This window comes from Lynx canadensis, chromosome B3, assembly GCF_007474595.2.
Source record: "Lynx canadensis isolate LIC74 chromosome B3, mLynCan4.pri.v2, whole genome shotgun sequence".
Classification (NCBI taxonomy): Eukaryota; Metazoa; Chordata; class Mammalia; order Carnivora; family Felidae; genus Lynx; species Lynx canadensis.
In genome coordinates, this window is record NC_044308.2 from 49,805,948 (window position 1) to 49,825,772 (window position 19,825).

Consider the following 19,825-nt stretch of genomic DNA (forward strand, 5'->3'; position numbering starts at 1 on the left):
AGTTGACAAAAACTTTGGACAACTTCAAAAAGCATATTATAGTGATCTAGAAAAAGTGAATTAAGTGGTGAGTCCAAGTAAGAATCTTAAAAGCTGAGGAACTATCAGCAGGATATCTCAGCAACAAGGGGTGAGCTTTCAAGATGAGGTCTACACCACATGTTTACCTCAAGAATTAGCTGATTGCCTCTCAGTCTGAAAGTTATTAAAATAGTTGTAAAATTAAACACACACACACACACACACACACACACACACTTTATTAGTATAGGCTTGTGTGGGGCAAGGTCTCTGAACGAGGGACATCTGCTTGCTTACTGACTGGACTTTTCCAGTGTGATAGAACCTGAGATCCCAAGATCAGTATTTTTACTTTTCCATTACACAGTGGATGATTTTTTATAATATGACAAGAAAGCATCTCAGCCAAACATGGTATCTTACCTTCAGGAAAATAATTTTGTACATACCCTATACTTTGACAGGTCAATCCTTAAAGAGTTATGCAACTGATCCAATAGTTTTATGAATTTTTCCCTCTGTACAGAGCAAAAACAAAATAGGAGAACAGAAATAAATGGTCATTCTAAAAGTAACCCTCAAAACAACTCTAGGAGTTATTTTCCTCATTTTACAGAAAGGAAGGTTCAAAGATATAAAAAATTTATCTAAGGTGATAGAGCTAGTATGTGACAAAACAGTGATTCAAATGCAGATATATTTCACAACAAAACCAATCTCTTGCCAATAAGCCACATAGACTCTCTGTGATGAATAAGAAAGTATCCAAAAAGTTGCTTTCAGGGGAAAGAGTCCAGAGAACTGAATCACCACAGTACTAATTCACAACAATATGAGTCAGCAAGATAAAACATCAACCACCCCACACACCACTGTACCTCCTCAGAAATAAATTATTATTATTTTGAAATTTCTCCTACCTGTGGAAGGGGGAATAGCTCTTGTTCTCATCAAGAACAATTTCAAAAAGCACTTTCTCTTTGGTAACAAGTATAGACTTCATAATCTGAAAGTACTGATTGCCTTTCCAGTATGTTTATGATTTAGTGTTTAAAAAAACATATATATAAAACATTAAGCAAAAAAACAAAACAAAACAACACACACAAAAAACTAATACTTCCCTCTGAGGCTATCTCAGTGTTGGACTGACCTCTTCGTAGGATCTGAAAATAATGAGTTTGCTTATAAGTCTAAAGATGAAGTTATGTTGATTAAATAAAGTAAATAAATTAGATAAAATGAAAACATCAAAGTCACACAAAGTTTATAGGTAGATGATCCCCCATTCTGAGTCTCAGATTTTAATAAAAAATAAAAAGAAATAAGAGAGTGGAAGTAAGAGCAAAGGTCTCTGCCTACATGAGTATTCTGTAAATAACAAACTGTACTTTGGAAGATACTGGCCGAAGTAGAAACTTCCTAACACTTTCACATAAAAGGTAGATTTATGGGGTTATAACTCATTCTTTGAAGTCACTGATTTTGATGAAGTGAGCTATTAACAGAAGTTGATGAACTGTTCCTAAGTTGAAACTCCAATTTTCTGAATAAACTACCTTTATCTGGTTCATATGTCAGACAATCAAACTTGATATTATTTTCTGTGTTAACCCCTTGTGGAGACAATGACAGAGCCTAAGAAATGAAACTTGCCTTCAAGATGCTTGCCATCTTATTAGGCAGAGAAGACTCTTCAGTAAAGCTACTCAAAACTGCTGATGAGTTAAAGGTCTTAGATTTTCCTTTCCCACGTTCCCTCAGGCTTTCCCAGGGAAAGAGGTGAACTATATTGTCCTTTTATTAACCCTCATCCCCCAACCACGTGGGTCAGTAGCTCTCAATCAAAAGAGAAAACCCTAAGAACCACTACCATCATCAGTTTAGGCCACAGTAAAGTTAACCATTCAATAACTGTAAAAGTTAATGTGCTCATGTCATGTCTTAAGATGCTTTATCTGACCTCTGTGATTGGTATAAATCATCAAGACAGCTGACACGGCCCTAGTAAGTCACATTAATGCCCAAGTCACTAGCCCTGTTATATACATGGGTAGTGACTGTTCTGGCTGTGTGCTTGATATCCTTTTCCATTCTTCCTTACTACTAGAACCTTGTAATTAAAATGTGGCCATTCTGAAATACCTAACTTCATGACCTCTTTTCCTGCAGGAATGGTCATGCAGTATGATTTTGGCTAATGAGATATATATAGTTTATTAAAGGGGATGGACCCAGTTAGCACATTACCATGAATTATTATTTGGAAAGATTCTAAAAGAATGCTTGGCAGGCACTGTTGTTGTATTAGTGTTCACTATGTAACTCCTTGTCAGGCTTTTTCTCCATCTGCCCTGTGTCTCTCTCCTTTCTTCCACCAGAAACTCAGACTAGACACGTGAAGGTAAAACAGTCATGTTACCTTCAGATAAAAAGCTAAACAAGCAATTAGGTGTGGTGGAGCAGGACGCCCCCATACCTCACCTTAGCCCTGTCTGCCCACCCTTTCAAAAAATTACCATCCTGAGCAGCTACCCTCATCCTGAATTCCTTATTACTTCTGGACTTGGGATCTACGGAGAAAAAAAAAATTGTATTTCATGCAGCCAAACAGAATTCTGACTGACACAGATCACACGTGTGGTCTTCCTACCTCAGTCTTCAGTGCCCAGCTGGAAAATTTACATTCGAGGAACACAGAAAACTGTGGAGAAAACTGCCAGGCTTGTTGTCGCTAAATCCCAGACAATATCAGATGATATGAAATTAAAAGTGTGCTACTGATTACATCTTCATAGAGATTCTTTAAACAGAAGAACAGCTTGAAATTTAATTGTATTTATTATAATTCTATTTAACTATAGTGAGACCACATTTGCAAGAGCTGAGGAGGCCTATTTCCTGCACGGTATAATTTGAGGAGTAACAAAAGACTGGGTGATTAAAAAATGATTCTCCTGAGGGGCATGCCACAACATCTGAAGCCTCCATGATACTCTGTTCTTCACATTAGGTAATGTCTACACATGCCTGGTATTTAGTAGCAGGCCAAATCAATCACAATACTCACTGTTACCAGTTAGCAAAAACTTAGGTTTAATTAGTTGATAAGAATAATTCTAGGGGTGCCTGGGTGGCTCAGTTGGTTAAGCATCTGACTCTGGATTTCCCCGTGAGTCATGATCTCATGGTCATGAGGTGGAGCCCCAGCTGGGCCTCATGGAGCCTGCTTGGGATTCTCTCTCTCCCTCTTTCTGTGCCCCTCCCCTGCTCACACATGCTCTCTCTTGTGCATGCTCTCTCTTTCACAAAATAAATAAACTTAAAAAAAAGTAACTCTAGACCAGGGGTCAGGAAACTGCCTCTAAAGAACCAGGTAGTAACTCTTTTCACCTTTCTATTAAACTCTGCCACTGTAGCACAGTGCTCCCAGAAATAATATACAAACAAATGGGCATGGCTGTTCTCCAGCAAAATTTTGGTTTTGTGGACAGTGAAATTTGAATTTCATATAATTTTCATGTGTCGCAAAATAATAGTATTCTTTTGATATTTAAAAGCCATTTAAAATGTGGAAACTATTCTCACCTCGCATGTGGGCCATGCAAACAAAACCAGCTGGTGGGCCAGTTTTGGCCCATGAGCACAGGGGAGATTTTGAGTAGGGGACAGCGGTCGCTACCTCACAAGTGCATTAAAATCAACAAGAAATGTAAACATATCACCCTGGTATCCTGGGAGTTGTAGAAGGAAATGTTCTTCTGAGGAAGGGGTGTAAAAGCCTCTGCCTCATTCTCAGCTGCTCTTTTCCCTTTCTTTGTTTCTTATTATCTCACTCCCGCAGCAGGGGGTGATTTAACTTGAATCTAATGATGCTTCAGCACTGGGGGCTACAGTGATGGTGTCAGTGACTAACAAATGTCATCAACTGAAAAGTATTCAAGGAGTCCCTTCACAGGCAAGTTTGAAAAGCCCTGAGATGGAATCATTCACTGACCTAGAGACTCTCAATGTTTCCCTCACTTTGACTAAACTTTAGAAAAGTTTTTCCTGACTCTAGGCCCTGATGTCTTAATTTTTGAGCATTCTCTTTAAAAAACCTAACTGTAATTCTTCCTCTGTCCCTGGGAAATGTGAATGTGTTTCAAAGCCTCTTGCCAGGTTGCTTTACAACCCAGAGAAGTCTTCCTCAAGTACTTGGGAGCTATCCCTCTGAAAGGTAATCATCAAAGAGATAGTACCTGTATCACCCAGGATCTATGAGAGGGTAGGAGACTAATTTTGTTGGGTGTCCATTAGTAAACACAGATAGCCTCATCACAGAAAAAGATATGTGCACACCCAAATATAATTGAGTGTGCTGGACACATGCCAATGATCAACCTTCCCCTTGAGAGCCTCAGATATTTTTTTTTCTCCTAAACACTGGATTATCTTTTTTCAGTAAGAATGGTATTTCAGGATTTTCATCATATGAAGAAGTGATCAAAGAATCTGCAGTCAAAAACTCTAGAAAAACTCTTAAAGAGATGTATCAGGAAGTTAATGAAAATATTATGCTGTTTTTCTGGACTCTATAATATTTGTAGTGTCTGTTATAATTTATAATTCATTGGCATTCATTTTTTTCATTAAAAATGAATAATTTTCTGTTTTCTATTGACAATTTGTATTTTTCTTAAAAACAGTATTATCAGGGGCACCTGAGTGGCTCAGTCAGTTAAACTTCTGGCTCTTAATCTCAGCTCAGGTCACAATCTCACAGTTTGTGAGTTCAAGCCCCACATCAGGCTCTGCACTGATGGCACAGAGCCTACCTGGGGTTCTGTCTTTCATTCTCTCTGCCCTTCACCTGCTTGAGAGCTCGATCTCTCTCGTGTGCTCTCTTTCTCTCTCAAAATAAATAAATAAACTTTTAAAAATATTAAAAAAGAATCTCATCAAATTATATAATGTTTAGGAAAGCACAAAACCTAGATCCACCTCTCCCCAGAACTAATCATTTGTCAAGTCATTAAAAATGACTTCTAAAATGTTTCCCACACTCATTTTCTCCTTTGCCACAACCTTCATTTTCTCTAAGCCATTAGTGCAGCATTGCTTTGCCTTGTCAGGACTAGCATATCAGCCCTATCACTAATTTCCATCTAGTCCTCCTGTATTCAACACCAGAACTGTTTTACTCATTTCACCTTCTTTCAGTGTGGCTTCCAGTAGTTCTGAGACTGGAAAACTAAACATCATATTTCCCAAACTCCTTTGCAGCTAGGCTTATGCAATTATCTTAGTTTCTGCCTATTAGATACATGTGCACTGCTACATTTGGAAAGCAGACGAGTGATGGAGGCCTAGTTCCTGCTTCTTGGTTTACTTTGGCTGCTAAGTCCTGGAGACATTCATTTCCCAGTCTCTGGTCACTAGCTTTGTGGTCTCAGACATTCTGCTGCATTAACAGAAGCAGCCTTCTGATTCCTCACCTCCCCAACTGTAAGAAAACTCACCACTTCTCTTAAAATCAGTTTCAAATATCAGTGATATTTTGAGGATTATTACAGAAAGATCTTCCTTGAGTCCCAAATGATACTATAAGCATTTAATTCCCTGTGCCAAATCCCTTTCTACTTAAAGTTTCTAACATGGTGTCTATTACTACAACTGAACTGTGTCTGATATATATCCTCTCTCCCCCTTCTGCAACATTTCCTTACAGTTAGTTATCTTTCTAAATCAAAGATTATACCCCAAGCTTCAAGAATGACATCCAAACATCTCCGTAGGTTTTAAAGGCCCTCAACAATCTAATGTCAACCCAATAGCACAGTTTCTTCTTATACTACCTACCTTTATTCTTTTTGTTTTAATGTTTTTTAATGTTTATTTATTTTTAAGAGAGAGACAGAGCATGAGCAGGGGAGGGGCAGGGAGGGAGGGAGACACAGAATCTGAAGCAGGCTCCAGGCTCTCAGCTGTCAGCACAGAGTCCAACACGGGGATCAAACCCAGGAACCGTGAGTGAGACCTGAGCCAAAGTCGCAGGCTTAACTGACTGTGCCACCCAGGTGCCCCTCTACCATCCTTCATTCTATTTGCCCTACTTAGTAGGCAGGCTACCTTACACACGCTTTGAACTTATTTTGTATCTTTACTTTGGTCTTTACTCAAATGTCTTCCCAGACCCAAGGTAGCTTCCCAACTACTTCTTGGACATTGGAAAAATATTACTCATCCCTAAAAGCCCGGCTCCTTTTATCACACTTTCATCAGTCCCTGAAAAGTATCAATCACTTGATCCTCTTCAATCTCTCAATATCAAAGCCTCCTTTGATACTAATCACACTTTGGGAGTGACTTAGGGTTATTGTTACAGATGGTTAAGTGACTATCCCATTAGAACATAAACCTCAGAAAGTAGACGTCAACGTTTATCATTCAATCCCTTTACTACTTGCCACAGTGCCTACTGCTATAGGGAACACATAAATACATATCAAATGAACAAGTGGACAAATAAAAGAACATATGGAATGGGGAAGAAGTATTTACTAGCTTATTTATTTTTGCCCAACAATGGCTGGATCAGAGACCCAGGGAAAAAAATGAGCTGAATAAACACCAATATAACTAATAATTTGTTACGTGTACTTTAAAATAACTCACAAGTTTTCTAAAACTCTCCTGTCAAGTTGAGATACTGAGCCCAAACTCAGAGTTTTCTTCCTTTCTAACCCTTGATCTACCCGTGGTGTTTTCAATAGCCATGGGGATGTTTCATCCAATAAACTTCTTTAATCTTCTTGACTGCGAGCAACCTTCACACTCAATGATATGCTGCTAAATCATCTCTTCAAATGAAAAATGCCTTCATGTTTAGTATTTGCCAATGTCTGTGATGTTAATATTCTCAATACTTCTGGTTTCAAAAAATGGCTATGCTACATAACTAGCTTGCATTATTCTTGAAAATTCACCAATCAGTGCCTGTGAGAAGATGTAAGCTCTAACTTAAGCTATTGAGTTTTACACTCAATTTTCAACAGCATATCCCAGAGCCACATCTTGGACCCAAGACTCCCCTTTGTAATTTTAACTGAAATGTATCATGTTCCTATCAAAATCCTTTGACTCTGGCTCACCTGCTACAACTTCTCAAAACAAGACCCCATGCTTCATCATCTCAATGTCTCTGTTGACAGCTTCACTCACCCTTCAATTGATTTTTTTTATAAAGTTTATTTATTAATTTTGAGAGAGACAGTGCGAGCCAGTGAGCAAGCAGGGGTGGGCAGAGAGAGAAAGAGAGAGAGAGAATCCCAAAAGCAGGCTCTGCACTGACCATGCAGATGTGAGGCTTGAACTAACAAACCATGAGATTAAGACCTGAAGTCAGACGTTTAACCAACTGAGCCACCCAGATGTCCCTCCATTGCCTCTCTTCTACAAAATTTCAACCTAGAGTCAATATAATCAACTTCCCAAATCTGTTACATGAGCATCAGAATGCTGAAAACTTCTGAGAAAATCTCAAAGCCACTATATTGTTGTGACAGTAAGTTTATGCTCCTCAACATCAAAAGATACCTTCCGCTTTACTAGGAATTCCTCTTCCATGGCCCTGAAGCATTTCTCTTTCTACTCCCTTTGGTAACTTATCCAAACCTTGCACAGCATCCTTCACCTGCCTCTGTATTATAGCCTTTGCCTTGCAGATGAGCATTTCCTGTTCTTGTAGACAACCACAGGGATTAGGGAAATGGAGTATGACACCCCAGCTTTTCACTCCTATATCAAAAATTCAGCATTCTCTGCAAGAACACGGATACTATTCCCGAAATTTCAGAACAGAACTTGTCCTTTCTCATTCCAAAGAACGTCTCTCCTTTTGTCTCTTTCACTACCTTTCTTCTTTCTCCTCTGGGAGCTCACTGCATCACCTGTTTTCCATCAGATAAATCTGCAACTTGACTCTCACAACTACTCCCTTTCCTAATAATCTATAAACATGTGTAAATTTACCTTTTTAAATAAAAAAAATTCTGACTCAACAAGACAGGAAAAATAAAATCTCTTTATTCATAGTAAAATCTTCCCTTGCCCAATCTTCCCCCTTTTCATTTCACTTAACAGAAGAGTCTCTATCTCCTTAGCCATATTCACCCTTTGATTCACATGTTTATTATAAAATATAATGATAATATAGGAAAGTTTTACAATTTTAGTATAAAGATGAATAGAAAGCAAAACCACAAAATATCAGCTGTCATCCTACCAGGTGGCTGTATCATTGGCATTTTGGCACATTTCCATCTAGTCTTATTTCTAAACCAGTGTGTATGTTGTTTTTTCAGTGTTGGAATTAGACTGTATAAAGAATTTTGTGGGTTTTTTTCACTTGGCATTCTATCATGGACATTGCTCATTTTTATGTACTTTTCTTTAAAAACATGATTTTTAGTGACTGCATTACATTTTAGTGAATAGAGTAACCTAATTTACACAAGCATTCATCTATGTCATTCACTGAAGGACCCTGTGAAATTAGGCTTCAATATCAACTGCTTCAGTCAATAATCACCTCCTACTTGCCAAATACAAAGAGGTCGTTTATTTCCCCATCTTACTTTAACTTTAGCAACAGTTGAAAATGTTATATACTTCTCTTTTCTCAAAATAGTTTTCCTTTGTCTTTTTATAATATTACATTCTTTTATTATCATTGTCATTCAATTTCTCTAACGATTTTCCTCAACAAACTTTGCTTGTTCCTCTTCTTCACACCCAAGCGTTCTGTCCTTTTCACTTCATTCCTGATCATTTTTCACCCAAACCATGATGAGAAATAGCAACTGTACACAAAAATATCTGAATTGTAAGACTGATATTTTTTCTTAAGTATATATTTGTTTACAATTGTCATAAGAAAGCTTTCTCCACTGGTTTATTATTTGGAAAATCAAATGTCGGAGTTACACTTTTGAGAAGGATAAAAAAGGGCCAACGTAATGATGTTCCTGAGTCACAAGCAACAGATCAAATTCAGAATTGAGGTAAAGAAGAACTTGGGACCATAAATTGGAGGTGGGAGACTTTATACTTCGATATATCTGACTAAACAAATTGCATTACTTTCAATAGGTCGAGAAATATATAGTCACATTTACACACCAAATTTACAATTTATGAAAATGTACTTTGAAAAAACATTCTTTTTTATGGCCCTCTTCTAAAATAAGTTATTTGACTCACAAAATAAAGTTTTTATAATCATGTTGTCACTGAAAAGTAATGAAATCAATTTGGTTTCTCCTCTTTGGGTCGGCATGAAGTTCTATCTCTTTTCCTCCAGGTAGCTTTTAGGATACATATTAATCACAAAGACACATCTTCTATTTCAGAGATAGAAAAGCTCAGTGTTCCACAAGACTGGCTTATTCTCTACAGTGTATCCAGGCAGAATATTAAAAGCAAAACAATTTCATAACAGAGTGCTTTATGTTACAGGTGAAATCTCAAGACAATCCTGTTACCAAGATGAGGTTTTTGGTTTTGTTTTCTTACACTTTTAAAAAATGTTTCCTTATTTATGAGAGAGAGAGAGAGAGAGAGAGAGAAGAGAGAGAGAGAGAGAGAGAGAGAGAAAGAGAGAGAGGAGAGAGAGAGAGAGGAGAGAGAGAAGAGAGAGAGATAGAGAGAGGCAGAGAAAGAGAGAGAAGAGAGAGAGGAGACAGAGAAAGAGAAAGAAAGAGAGAGAGAGAGAGAAAGAGAGAGAGAGTGTGTGAGAGAGAGAGGCAGAGAAAGAGAGAGAGAGGCAGAGAGAGAGGAAGGGAGAATCCCAAGCAGGAGCTGTGGTGTCAGCACAGAGCCGAATACCAGGCTTGATCTCATGAACCAAGAGATCATGACCTGAGCCAAAATGAAGAGTCAGATGCTTAACTGAGTCACACAGGCACCCCAAGATGAGGTTTTTATGACAAAACTGTTCTAATCATCTGTTATTAGTCATAACAGTATTTTATTGAGCTGACCAGGGAATGTTCTTTGGTCCTGACTTTTACAAGAGTCAATGTGTCTAACAGAAGTAGCTGCTAGTACACTGTTTTACACTGTAGGTAAGGGCAAGAGAGATGAAATTTTCAAAACTTATATTTATAGACCATTTTCAGCTTTTATGAGCTGGCTTCTCTATCTTTAACGTCATTTGATTCTCATCTTCGGTTTAAGAAACACATTAGAGCAGTAGTTACCTTCATTGAGCAGACTGAGAAACTGAAGCTTGAATGAATGGACTGGCTTGCTAAATTTGACTACAAACTCAAATTCCGTGACTCCTAACACAGACTGCTTTTTTCTACTAGTGCTTAATTTGATCTGTCATTAAATAACAACTACTTTTTCCTGTGATTCATTCCAACTCATCTCACATGCCTCACATGCATTTTCTTTTAGATGAAAAGGACAGGAAAAGAGTATACACAGCAGCACATTTTTTCCCCTACTGGCTTCACACATTTTTATTTGCTGAGTCTCATTTGTTTCTACTCTATGACACATACCCCCAAATTTAATTTCTAACAACATAATCAATAACAAAATCTATTCAGTGAACCAATTTGGAATTGCGGTGGAAAAATTATGGTGTCATGAAAATCATTTTGCTATAGTGGAGCTTGATTTCATGTATACACACATATGCACGTGAGAATAAAACTACCTGTCTCATAGGGTTATTGAACAGAGCTACTAACTACCAGTTGCCATACTCAAAACCTTGGGAATCTCTCCAGAAAGCTTTCCCTGTCCTCCACTGTCCATATCCCCAAAGACACTATGTGGTATTGATTCGATGCCATGAAAAGCTCTGCAACATGTCCTTCATTCTCCATTTTCACTAGTTTTGTCTTAGTTTAGATCTTCACCATGTTACTCTGGTTACTATTAATTTATGTCTTGTCAATTTCAGTTCCACAAGGCTTATAGAGAATGAGTTCCAGTGACAGGTGCAACAGATAAATATTTGAGTTTCCTGGGCGCCTGAGTGGCTCAGTCGGTTAAGCGTCCGATTTCGGCTCAGGTCACGATCTCACGGTCCGTGAGTTTGAGCCCTGCGTCAGGCTCTGTGCTGACAGCTCAGAGCCTGGAGCCTGTTTCAGATTCTGTCTCTCTCTCTCTCTCTCTCTCTCTCTCTGACCCTCCCCCATTCATGCTCTGTCTCTCTCTGTTTCAAAAATAAGTAAACGTTAAAAAAAATTAAAAAAAATATTTGAGTTTCCTTAGGATTCCTGCACTTCTGCTTTTCAATGAGTCCTTGCTGCATTTGAATATTTCAGGTGGACATCTTAATTAGGTACAGAGAGTTCTTCAACTCTATACACCTACTATGATTTACTCAGAAGACATGCTAATAACTATCAATACCAGTAAGAGCCAAGAGGAATTATAAATGGAGACTAACAGACTCCAGAAAAGTCAACCAAACTCACTTTTACCAGGGAATAGCATCTGAAATGATGAATCCTAAATTTGCATACATGGAGAAAGTTCTATAAAATCCCAGTACTCTATCACAAAATTTATGTGTTTCCTTCTTGGAAAAGGTCATTCCAGATAGGGAGATTTAATCCAGTGAAGATGCCAATTGGCTGCCAAAATTATTTAGCAGAATATTATTTTAATGAACTTTTAGCTTCTCCCCACTACACTAAGAGTCCCTAAGAAGTGCCTCCTGCAATAAGATTCCAAGAATATCTGGAATCCCTAGTCCCTTGAAAATGTAACTCCTGTAAACTAGTAAAAATTTTAAAGTCCAAAAAATACTTACACCAAAGTTGGTAGCAGCAAATCGATCTGAGGCAGAAACCTGTACATTTGTTGCAACTGTTGTGTGAGCATAGAAAGCATTTATATTCGCCAACAAGGTGCTCATGACAGCAGGGACACCAGGGCACATGTATTTAGAAGACAGACATGAAAAGTGCCTATAAGACAAAAACATTAAGCACTTTTAAAACGTAAAGCAATTAATTCACATAACGGCATACCCTCTAACGTCAGCAATTAATTCCCCAACTATATCTATGAAAAAAAGAGAACACTCCCACGATCTCTACTAAACGAAAGAGAAAGCAATTTCGGCTTTTAAAAATTTCTCATTCACAAATGTGAAGTGGTTTAATTAGAATGTGATTTGCCACGGGGATGAGTGCATAATTCCTTTCAACTGTGGGAGTTTTGTGTGTACACACGCAAAGTGCACTTTCCAGGGGAATCCAGCACGGTGGGAAAGCCATTATACAGGATCCTCCCCTTCTTCAGCAACTATGCCGTCATTTACTTCAGTTCCCGAAATGCTGCATTTTAACCTGAATGTCCTTTATACTTGTATTTCTATCATATTGAAGAAGCAAGGTCTCCCCTTTCACCGCCTATCTACTGAGTAAGTGAATTCAACATCTGACTTGAGTCCAGTTTCTGGGCTTTTGTCATAAAGGAATACCTTCCATAAGCATTTCTGTTTTCTTAGCATTTTGTTACAGCCAGGATCTAATAAAGCAAACAGAAGAATGGTGAGGGCAGATTGAATTATGCCAGCTTTAGGCTTAAAGACCATTCCTTTTAAACCCTGAATAATAGTATCATTCACAGACATCAGAAGCACCAAGTGTTCAATTCTGTTACTTCTCTCAAGAAAAACTGTTTCATTTGAACTATAACAAAAGACGTGAAAACTGAAAACACAGCTTAAGATAAAAATGCACAGATAAAATACTCATGGAAGGAAGAAATTTTCAGTTTGTTATCTGATCCTATTTTGTTCTCATGCCTCAGCAATTTATCCTCCACTTAAGCATCTCTGAGGTCTGTATTATTGAACACAAACACAGAGTGTACATGCATAAATGAAATGCCCTGAATGGCACCTCCAAACAAATGGATGGTCCTAGAAATGGTGGCTTCTCTTAAATTTCAGTCAGGCTACTCACTGAACTCCTCAGGATACTGGCTGATCAAAGTAGGTTAAAGTTTTAAATTTTTTTTTCAACATTTTATTTATTTTTGGGACAGAGAGAGACAGAGCATGAATGGGGGAGGGGCAGAGAGAGAGGGAGACACAGAATCGGAAACAGGCTCCAGGCTCTGAGCCATCAGCCCAGAGCCCGACGCGGGGCTCGAACTCACGGACCGCAAGATCGTGACCTGGCTGAAGTCGGACGCTTAACCGACTGCGCCACCCAGGCGCCCCTAAGTAGGTTAAAGTTTTAAACACGGATCTTTGAGGATTATGAAAAACAAAGTACGCCACAGTTGTTACATGAGGTTTTGCAATTTAACCCTAGAAAGATTAATACTGATTGCTTCTTTTAGGTAAATGATACATATTTTGACTGTATTATACACTAAGTTAATTATAATGCCTATCTATTAAGTATACCAGTGGTAAATATTAATAAAATTAAAAAATTCCTAACACTGTATGTTCTTTTGAGCGATTTACAAACAATTAAATTTGTTAGATCAAGTTAGAGGTCAAGAGTTGTGGAATATGCAATACGTAAATACAATGCTACATGGATGGCATGAGGTAAATATCCATACCTAAGGGAAACAGTAAGAAACTCAAAGACCAGAACTTTATTATCCTGAACATGCATTACTTATTTTTTTTTAATGTCCATTTATTCTTTGGGAGACAGAGAAAGAGGGAGACAGAGAGGGAGACAGAATCCCAAGCAAGGCTCCGCATGGTGAGCGCAGATCCCAAGGCAGGGCTTGAACTCAGTAAACTTGAGATTATGACCTGAGCAGAAATCAAGAGTCAGATGCTTAATCAACTGAGCCAACCAGGCACCCCTAAACATGCATTATATATTTAAAAGGATACTGGAGGTCACCAGGATGAATAATCTTGTTCGTGGCTTTGAAAAATGGATCCATGCCTCCTAATCCAGCTGAGTTACTTAGTATTTATTTGTGGTAGCTGCTACCCTCTCATTTTTGGGGCTCAATTAGGGTGGCAGAAGTTTGGCAGAGACTTTGAGCAGAAATAAAGGAGAAACATAATAAATATCCTGCTGAAGGCATTCAGAGTGAGAATTTTGTAGGTGAAATTGAAAGTTTTATAATGAAGATGACACAATTATTGAACGTCGTTCACTGCTATAAGCCATCTGAGGGAAAAATGAGTGTAATATGGGAAGATGGGGGATACAAACAACCAAGTTTGCCTATTTTATACTTTGAGTTGGTAAGCCAATGTTTTAGTGATGAAGATTCTCATTGCTTTTGGGGCCTCAAAGCAGTTTTAACACCACAATGAGAGAGTGATTTTGAGTTATATAATTTAATACAATCCTTGCTATGTACCTATCATTGATGTTAATACATATTATTCATACAATTATAAAAACAGTAAAAATAAATGTTTTTTTACACTTTAAAGTTTTCTTAGAAAACAACTTCAATTTATAGTTAAAAGGTAGGGTTATAATACTTTCTCTTATTAGAAGTGATTAGAAAAAAAAATGGATTCTAGTGTTTTTCCATCCTTTAATCTTTTCTCCATTTTTTATATTAAAGGCATCTGTCCAGACTACTCTCCCTTCAATAACTACACACTTACTGTAGCTCTGGAATGATTCTTCATGACAGGAATCTAGAGGTGATTAAAACATGCTCCTGGTATAAAATATGCATACCCTAATTGAGAGGCACACACCTTAAACACTAATTTTCTCATCTAAGAGAAAGTGCTGTTCCAGAGTATCTAAAGTTTGGGTGCTATTACTGAGGTATCCACAGGCTAGAGGAAGGTACAAAGCCTGATGGAGGACAAAGCTTCAAAGGCTGAGTTGAGCCCACTAGTGGTGAGCCCACAGAGGATAAGTGAGAGGGAAATGCCTGAGCCAAGGTCTAGGGGATTAGAGTTCATGTAATGGCCATGAAAGAGTGAAGAATTTAGTGTCCCTAGAATTTGGTTCAATAAATATTTATTCGACATATCTAAAGGTGAAGTACCATGTGAGGCACTGGATATATAGTAATGAATCCACTTGCAGACGAATGGGAGAATCAGTCCTATAAGAAATATAATACAACTATGTAAATGTTATGAGAAAGAAAAGCCTAACAGAGTGCTAAGGGACAGTATGTTAGAGTGTGCATATTGTGGTCTGGTGGGTCAGGGAAAGGTCAAGGAAGACTCTTTGAAATGAGACTGGGCTAAGAGTTAATGCATAACTAGGAGACAGCCAAATCAAGCATAGGGCTTGCTGTCACTGATAGGTAAAGGATGTATTCCAGGGGAATGGAATAGTATAAACTAAAGCATAATAGGGAAAAAATGCCATGTACAGTGAACCCTAGAAATTTTAGGTTGGTAGATCCCAAATTTCCAAGAGAATATTCTCTGCTAGGTTTGACCAAAACCAAAGTGAGGGTGTGTGTAGGACAGTCTCATGAAATATGTTAGGCAAGTTGGATCTAATTTATAGATCAAAGGACTTTTTCAAACTAAAATTCAAAATCTTAGAGTCAGTGTAAGTAAAAAATTTAAAAAAATTAAATCTCCACGGAACTCTAGCTGTTCACATGGATAGAAAGTGAATTTTTTTAGGTTATTTTTTATTTTGAGAGAGAGAGCACAAGCAGGGGGAGGAGACAGAGAGAGAGAGAGAGGGAGAAAGAATCCCAAAGGCTCTGAGCTGTCAGCACAGACCCTAATGTGAGGTTCGAATTCACAAACCATGAGATCATGACCTAAGCCAAAATTGAGAGTCAGGTGCTTAACTGACTCACCCACCCAGCTGCCCCATGATTGTTGAATTTTAAATAGATGATCTTGGCTTTGGTGAAACTTTAGGATGGATTTAAAGAAGGTGAGACTAGAGAAGAGAGCTCAATTAGGAGGCTGTACAGGGAAGGGAGGGTGGGTGTCTGAGCTAGGGTAGTAGCTATAGAAATATGGAGCAGAGAATGAATTTGAAAAACACTGAAAGAAGACAAATGGTCAGGGCATGGTGATTGAGGAGGGCTGAGAGGTAGGGAAAAGAAATGGTTACGCTCCAAGGTTTCAGTGCGGGTAACGGGTACTTTTGCTAAGTGGGCTGAGAACAAAACAGGACAAAGGAATTGTAAGGTGGGAATTATGTGTTGAGTTTGACCTTAAGGTACTTGTAGAGGTTTCACATAGGAATGCCCACCAGCTTATTGGATACTTGAACTGGACAGTTAGATTTAAGGGTCACTAAGTATATTGGAACCAGTCAAAACCATGAGAAAGGATAAGGTCATCCAGGAGGATTGTGCAACATAAAAAGAGAAATGTCAAAGTGTGGAACTTGAGAAACACCAACATGTAAGGAACTTGTGAAAGGAAAAAAAAAATAAGTGAATTCTATGACAGGCCAAAGGAAAAAAACAGATGGATTTAAGGAAAGTCAGGACACTGGAATCAGGGAAACCATGGGAATGGGAAGTTTCTTTGCAGGTGAAGGACGATTGATGCTGTTAGGTTCAGTGAGGAAGTCTTACAAGGACAGAAAATAGACTATTGGACTTGACAAACACACTTAATTGTAACCTTAACAAGATCAACGTTAGTGGAGAGACAGGATGCACCAAGAGGAAACAGGATGAAAAGTGGGGAGGTGCCAGGGGTGACCAAGGTAAAGTGGGTCAAGGACAGATTCTGTTGGTCTCAAGCTAAGGAATTTTCACATTCTCATGTGGACTATATGAAGTTGGCAGAGATTTTTGCCGAGGGAACTGACATTATCAGACAAATTTGGAAAGGTGACTCTGAAGTGGTGTAAAGATAAATTGAAACGAGTAGGTATTAGATGCAGAAAAAACAATTTAGGAAGACATAGAAGCAAAAAAATGACATTTTCACCCTGCTTGCAATATGACAAAGCCATTCACATACCACACTAAGAAGTAACAAAATATTTTGTACCTTGAGATAATCTAAAACTCACAAAATCACATTTTCGAATCTCCAAGATATAAAACTTGAATAATTCTTCTATGAAACCTAAACTTTCTAACAAAACAGCTTTGAACCTGATTTTACCCATGTTATATCTGAAAGATTATGACTTCTGAAAGTATGAAAGCCAGGTTTGTGTCTCACCAAGAACAGCACAAGAATACCATGTAAACTAGAGAACCTTAGAAATGTTGTGTTACTTTGTTTTGTTTCGTTTTGCCAGTGCTTTTGAAGCCTGACTCCCTCTGTGCGTTTGCTGTAATTAAACATTTCTTTCCTTTTCTAATTTTGTTTTCCTTCTTAAGGTCATAGAGAAAGTAAGGTGATTCAGGATTGGAATTCAGGCAATGTAAGTTCAAATCCGTATCTCTTAACTACTAGAGTGTAGCTTTCTCATAATTTATCCTCTTCCTTCTCTCTTCAATGTTGCGTATTACTTGTACATGCATCTGTTTCTTTCAGAATATGTTTAGTTCATGCTTGGTTATCATCTTATTCAGCCCTCCTCTAGCCTACTGTTTTTCTTGTACAGAGGAGTTGACCAATGTTTATTAATGAAAACAAAAGCAAAGTGAGCGAAAGGTATTGGCTGTGTAGAGTTAGAGTGTACATTGTATGTGGTTGATTACCTTGAGTGTGACAGTTTACCAAAACATCTAACTGCTTTGTAAACATTTCTTGAAGTGCCTGGCAGTTAGTGCCATGATGATGACAATAACTATGAAGGTTAATAGCATTCTGCTTATAACTGCTATATATTTTAAACTTTCCAGAGCATTAGGCATGTATTCGTCTTTGGCAACAGAAATATTTTGCTTTCTGATTTAAATTTAATTGAGATAATTTCTGGGGAACAACTGGAAGTAGCTAGCTGCATATGATTCATCCCTTGAAACTTCCCATGGAAATATCCAAGAAACCCAAAAAAGAATGTGAAGTCATAAAAGCACTAGAAATTAGGGTACCCATCTAAGATTTCCCAATACCTGGGAGGACTCTGCCTAACATTAGGGCAGCTGGTTAGATTGAGAGATATTCAGCAGATGACTAAAGTCTAAACTCCTGAAGTGTTAACCTGACAAGACAGATAACAGGAGGATGTTTCTAACAACCATACAGCATATACCCTGTAAAAGATTGGGGCCTCGGCCACTGGCCAGCAAGGCTATCAATCACTTCACTATTCCAAGGTGATGGCTTCCCCAGGCAGGAAAGAGCTGTCTCTGTTTCCCACACCTACTCCCTCTACATCCATTAAAGGGTACACAACTCCCAAGATTGTAATACAGCTTGTGCAATAGGAAATAGGTAATGGGATTTGATGCTAGTTAGAAAAACAGGGCTGGAAGAACACTGGGAACAGTATATCCTGGGAATTATATAAAATCTTTTACATTTTGCTTCCAGCAAGAATTCACAGGTTGTTTAGATCATCCAGGGGGGGGAAAATCTAACTCTACTAGTTGGAGAGTCCACCAATAAGAGCAGGTAAGTATCTTTCACCAATCTAAAGGAGAGCTGCATTTAAATAAAGTTATGGGAAAGAGTACAACATTTTTAGAGGCTTGACTTGCAGTTCAAGGTCTGCAGATGAATGCTGACAATACCCAGGTGGTTAACAAATACTGATTCCGAAGGAACCCTGTAAGTTGCCAAATGGGCAAGAGGCAAACACCTTTGTATATTATTTTCACATTCACACATGCATGTACACACATGCACACATAGGTATAGGCAAAAAACAACCAAAATCCTGGCAGGAAACAGTATTAATCAAAATGGTACAATGTTATGTCCAGATAGAGCTATAAAGTTTTGTCTTTTTAAAAAATACATTTTGTATTTTAAAAATCATTTACCATTAACATGTTTTATTACCCTTATCAGAAAAGCATATATATAAAACATATATTTTAAATGTTAATTCAACTTTTACCCTATTATTGATTTCACAAGTCTTTTTGTAACTTAGCATGAAACAAAGCAACCCAATACTTCTTAAAATTTTTATTTGATTGACTTAAGTAAAAATTCTTTATATTTTTCTTTTCTAAAAATACATAAAATTTGGAAGATGGCGGCGTAGGAGGACGCTGGGCTCACCGCGCGTCCTGCTGATCACTTAGATTCCACCTACACCTGCCTAAATAACCCAGAAAACCGCCAGAGGATTAGCAGAACAGAGTCACCGGACCCAAGTGCAGACGAGAGGCCCACGGAAGAGGGTAGGAAGGGCGGCGAGGCGGTGCGCGCTCCACGGACTGGCGGGAGGGAGCCGGGGCGGAGGGGCGGCTCGCCGGCCAAGCAGAGCCCCCGAGTCCGGCTTGCAAAAGCGGAGGGGCCTGACGGACTGTGTTCAGACAGCAAGCGCGACTTAGCGTCTGGGAGGTCATAAGTTAACAGCTCTGCTCGGAAAGCGGGAAGGCTGGAGGACAAAGGGAGGGTGAGCTGCGGAGCCCCCGGACGACAGAGCTCAGTTTGGCCGGGAACAAAGGCGCTAGCCAGCGCCATCTCCCCCGCCCATCCCCCAGCCAAAATCCCAAAGGGAACCGGCTCCGGCCAGGGAAATTGCTCGCTCCGCGCGAACACCCAACTCTGTGCTTCTGCGGAGCCAAACCTCCGGCAGCGATTTGACTCCCTCCTGCTGCCACAGGGCCCCTCCTGAAGTGGATCACCTAAGGAGAAGCGAGCTAAGCCTGCCCCCCCTCCCGCCGTGCACCTTGCCTTCCCACCCCAGCTAATACGCCAGATCCCCAGCATCACAAGCCTGGCAGTGTGCAAGTAGCCCAGACGGGCCACACCACCCCACAGTGAATCCCGCCC

At 38.9% G+C, this 19,825-nt stretch overlaps 1 protein-coding gene across 1 annotated transcript in view; it reads right to left on the minus strand.

The window, feature by feature from the left end:
* UNC13C (unc-13 homolog C) overlaps positions 1-19,825 on the minus strand; it is a 613,702-nt gene that overhangs the window by 265,227 nt on the left and 328,650 nt on the right. Inside the window, exons 17-18 of the mRNA XM_032593636.1 lie at positions 11,837-11,993; positions 471-539 (exon numbers count right to left, since the gene is read on the minus strand). Of these exons, the coding sequence (XP_032449527.1) occupies positions 471-539; positions 11,837-11,993 (226 nt within the window). The remainder of the gene's footprint in view (positions 1-470; positions 540-11,836; positions 11,994-19,825) is intronic.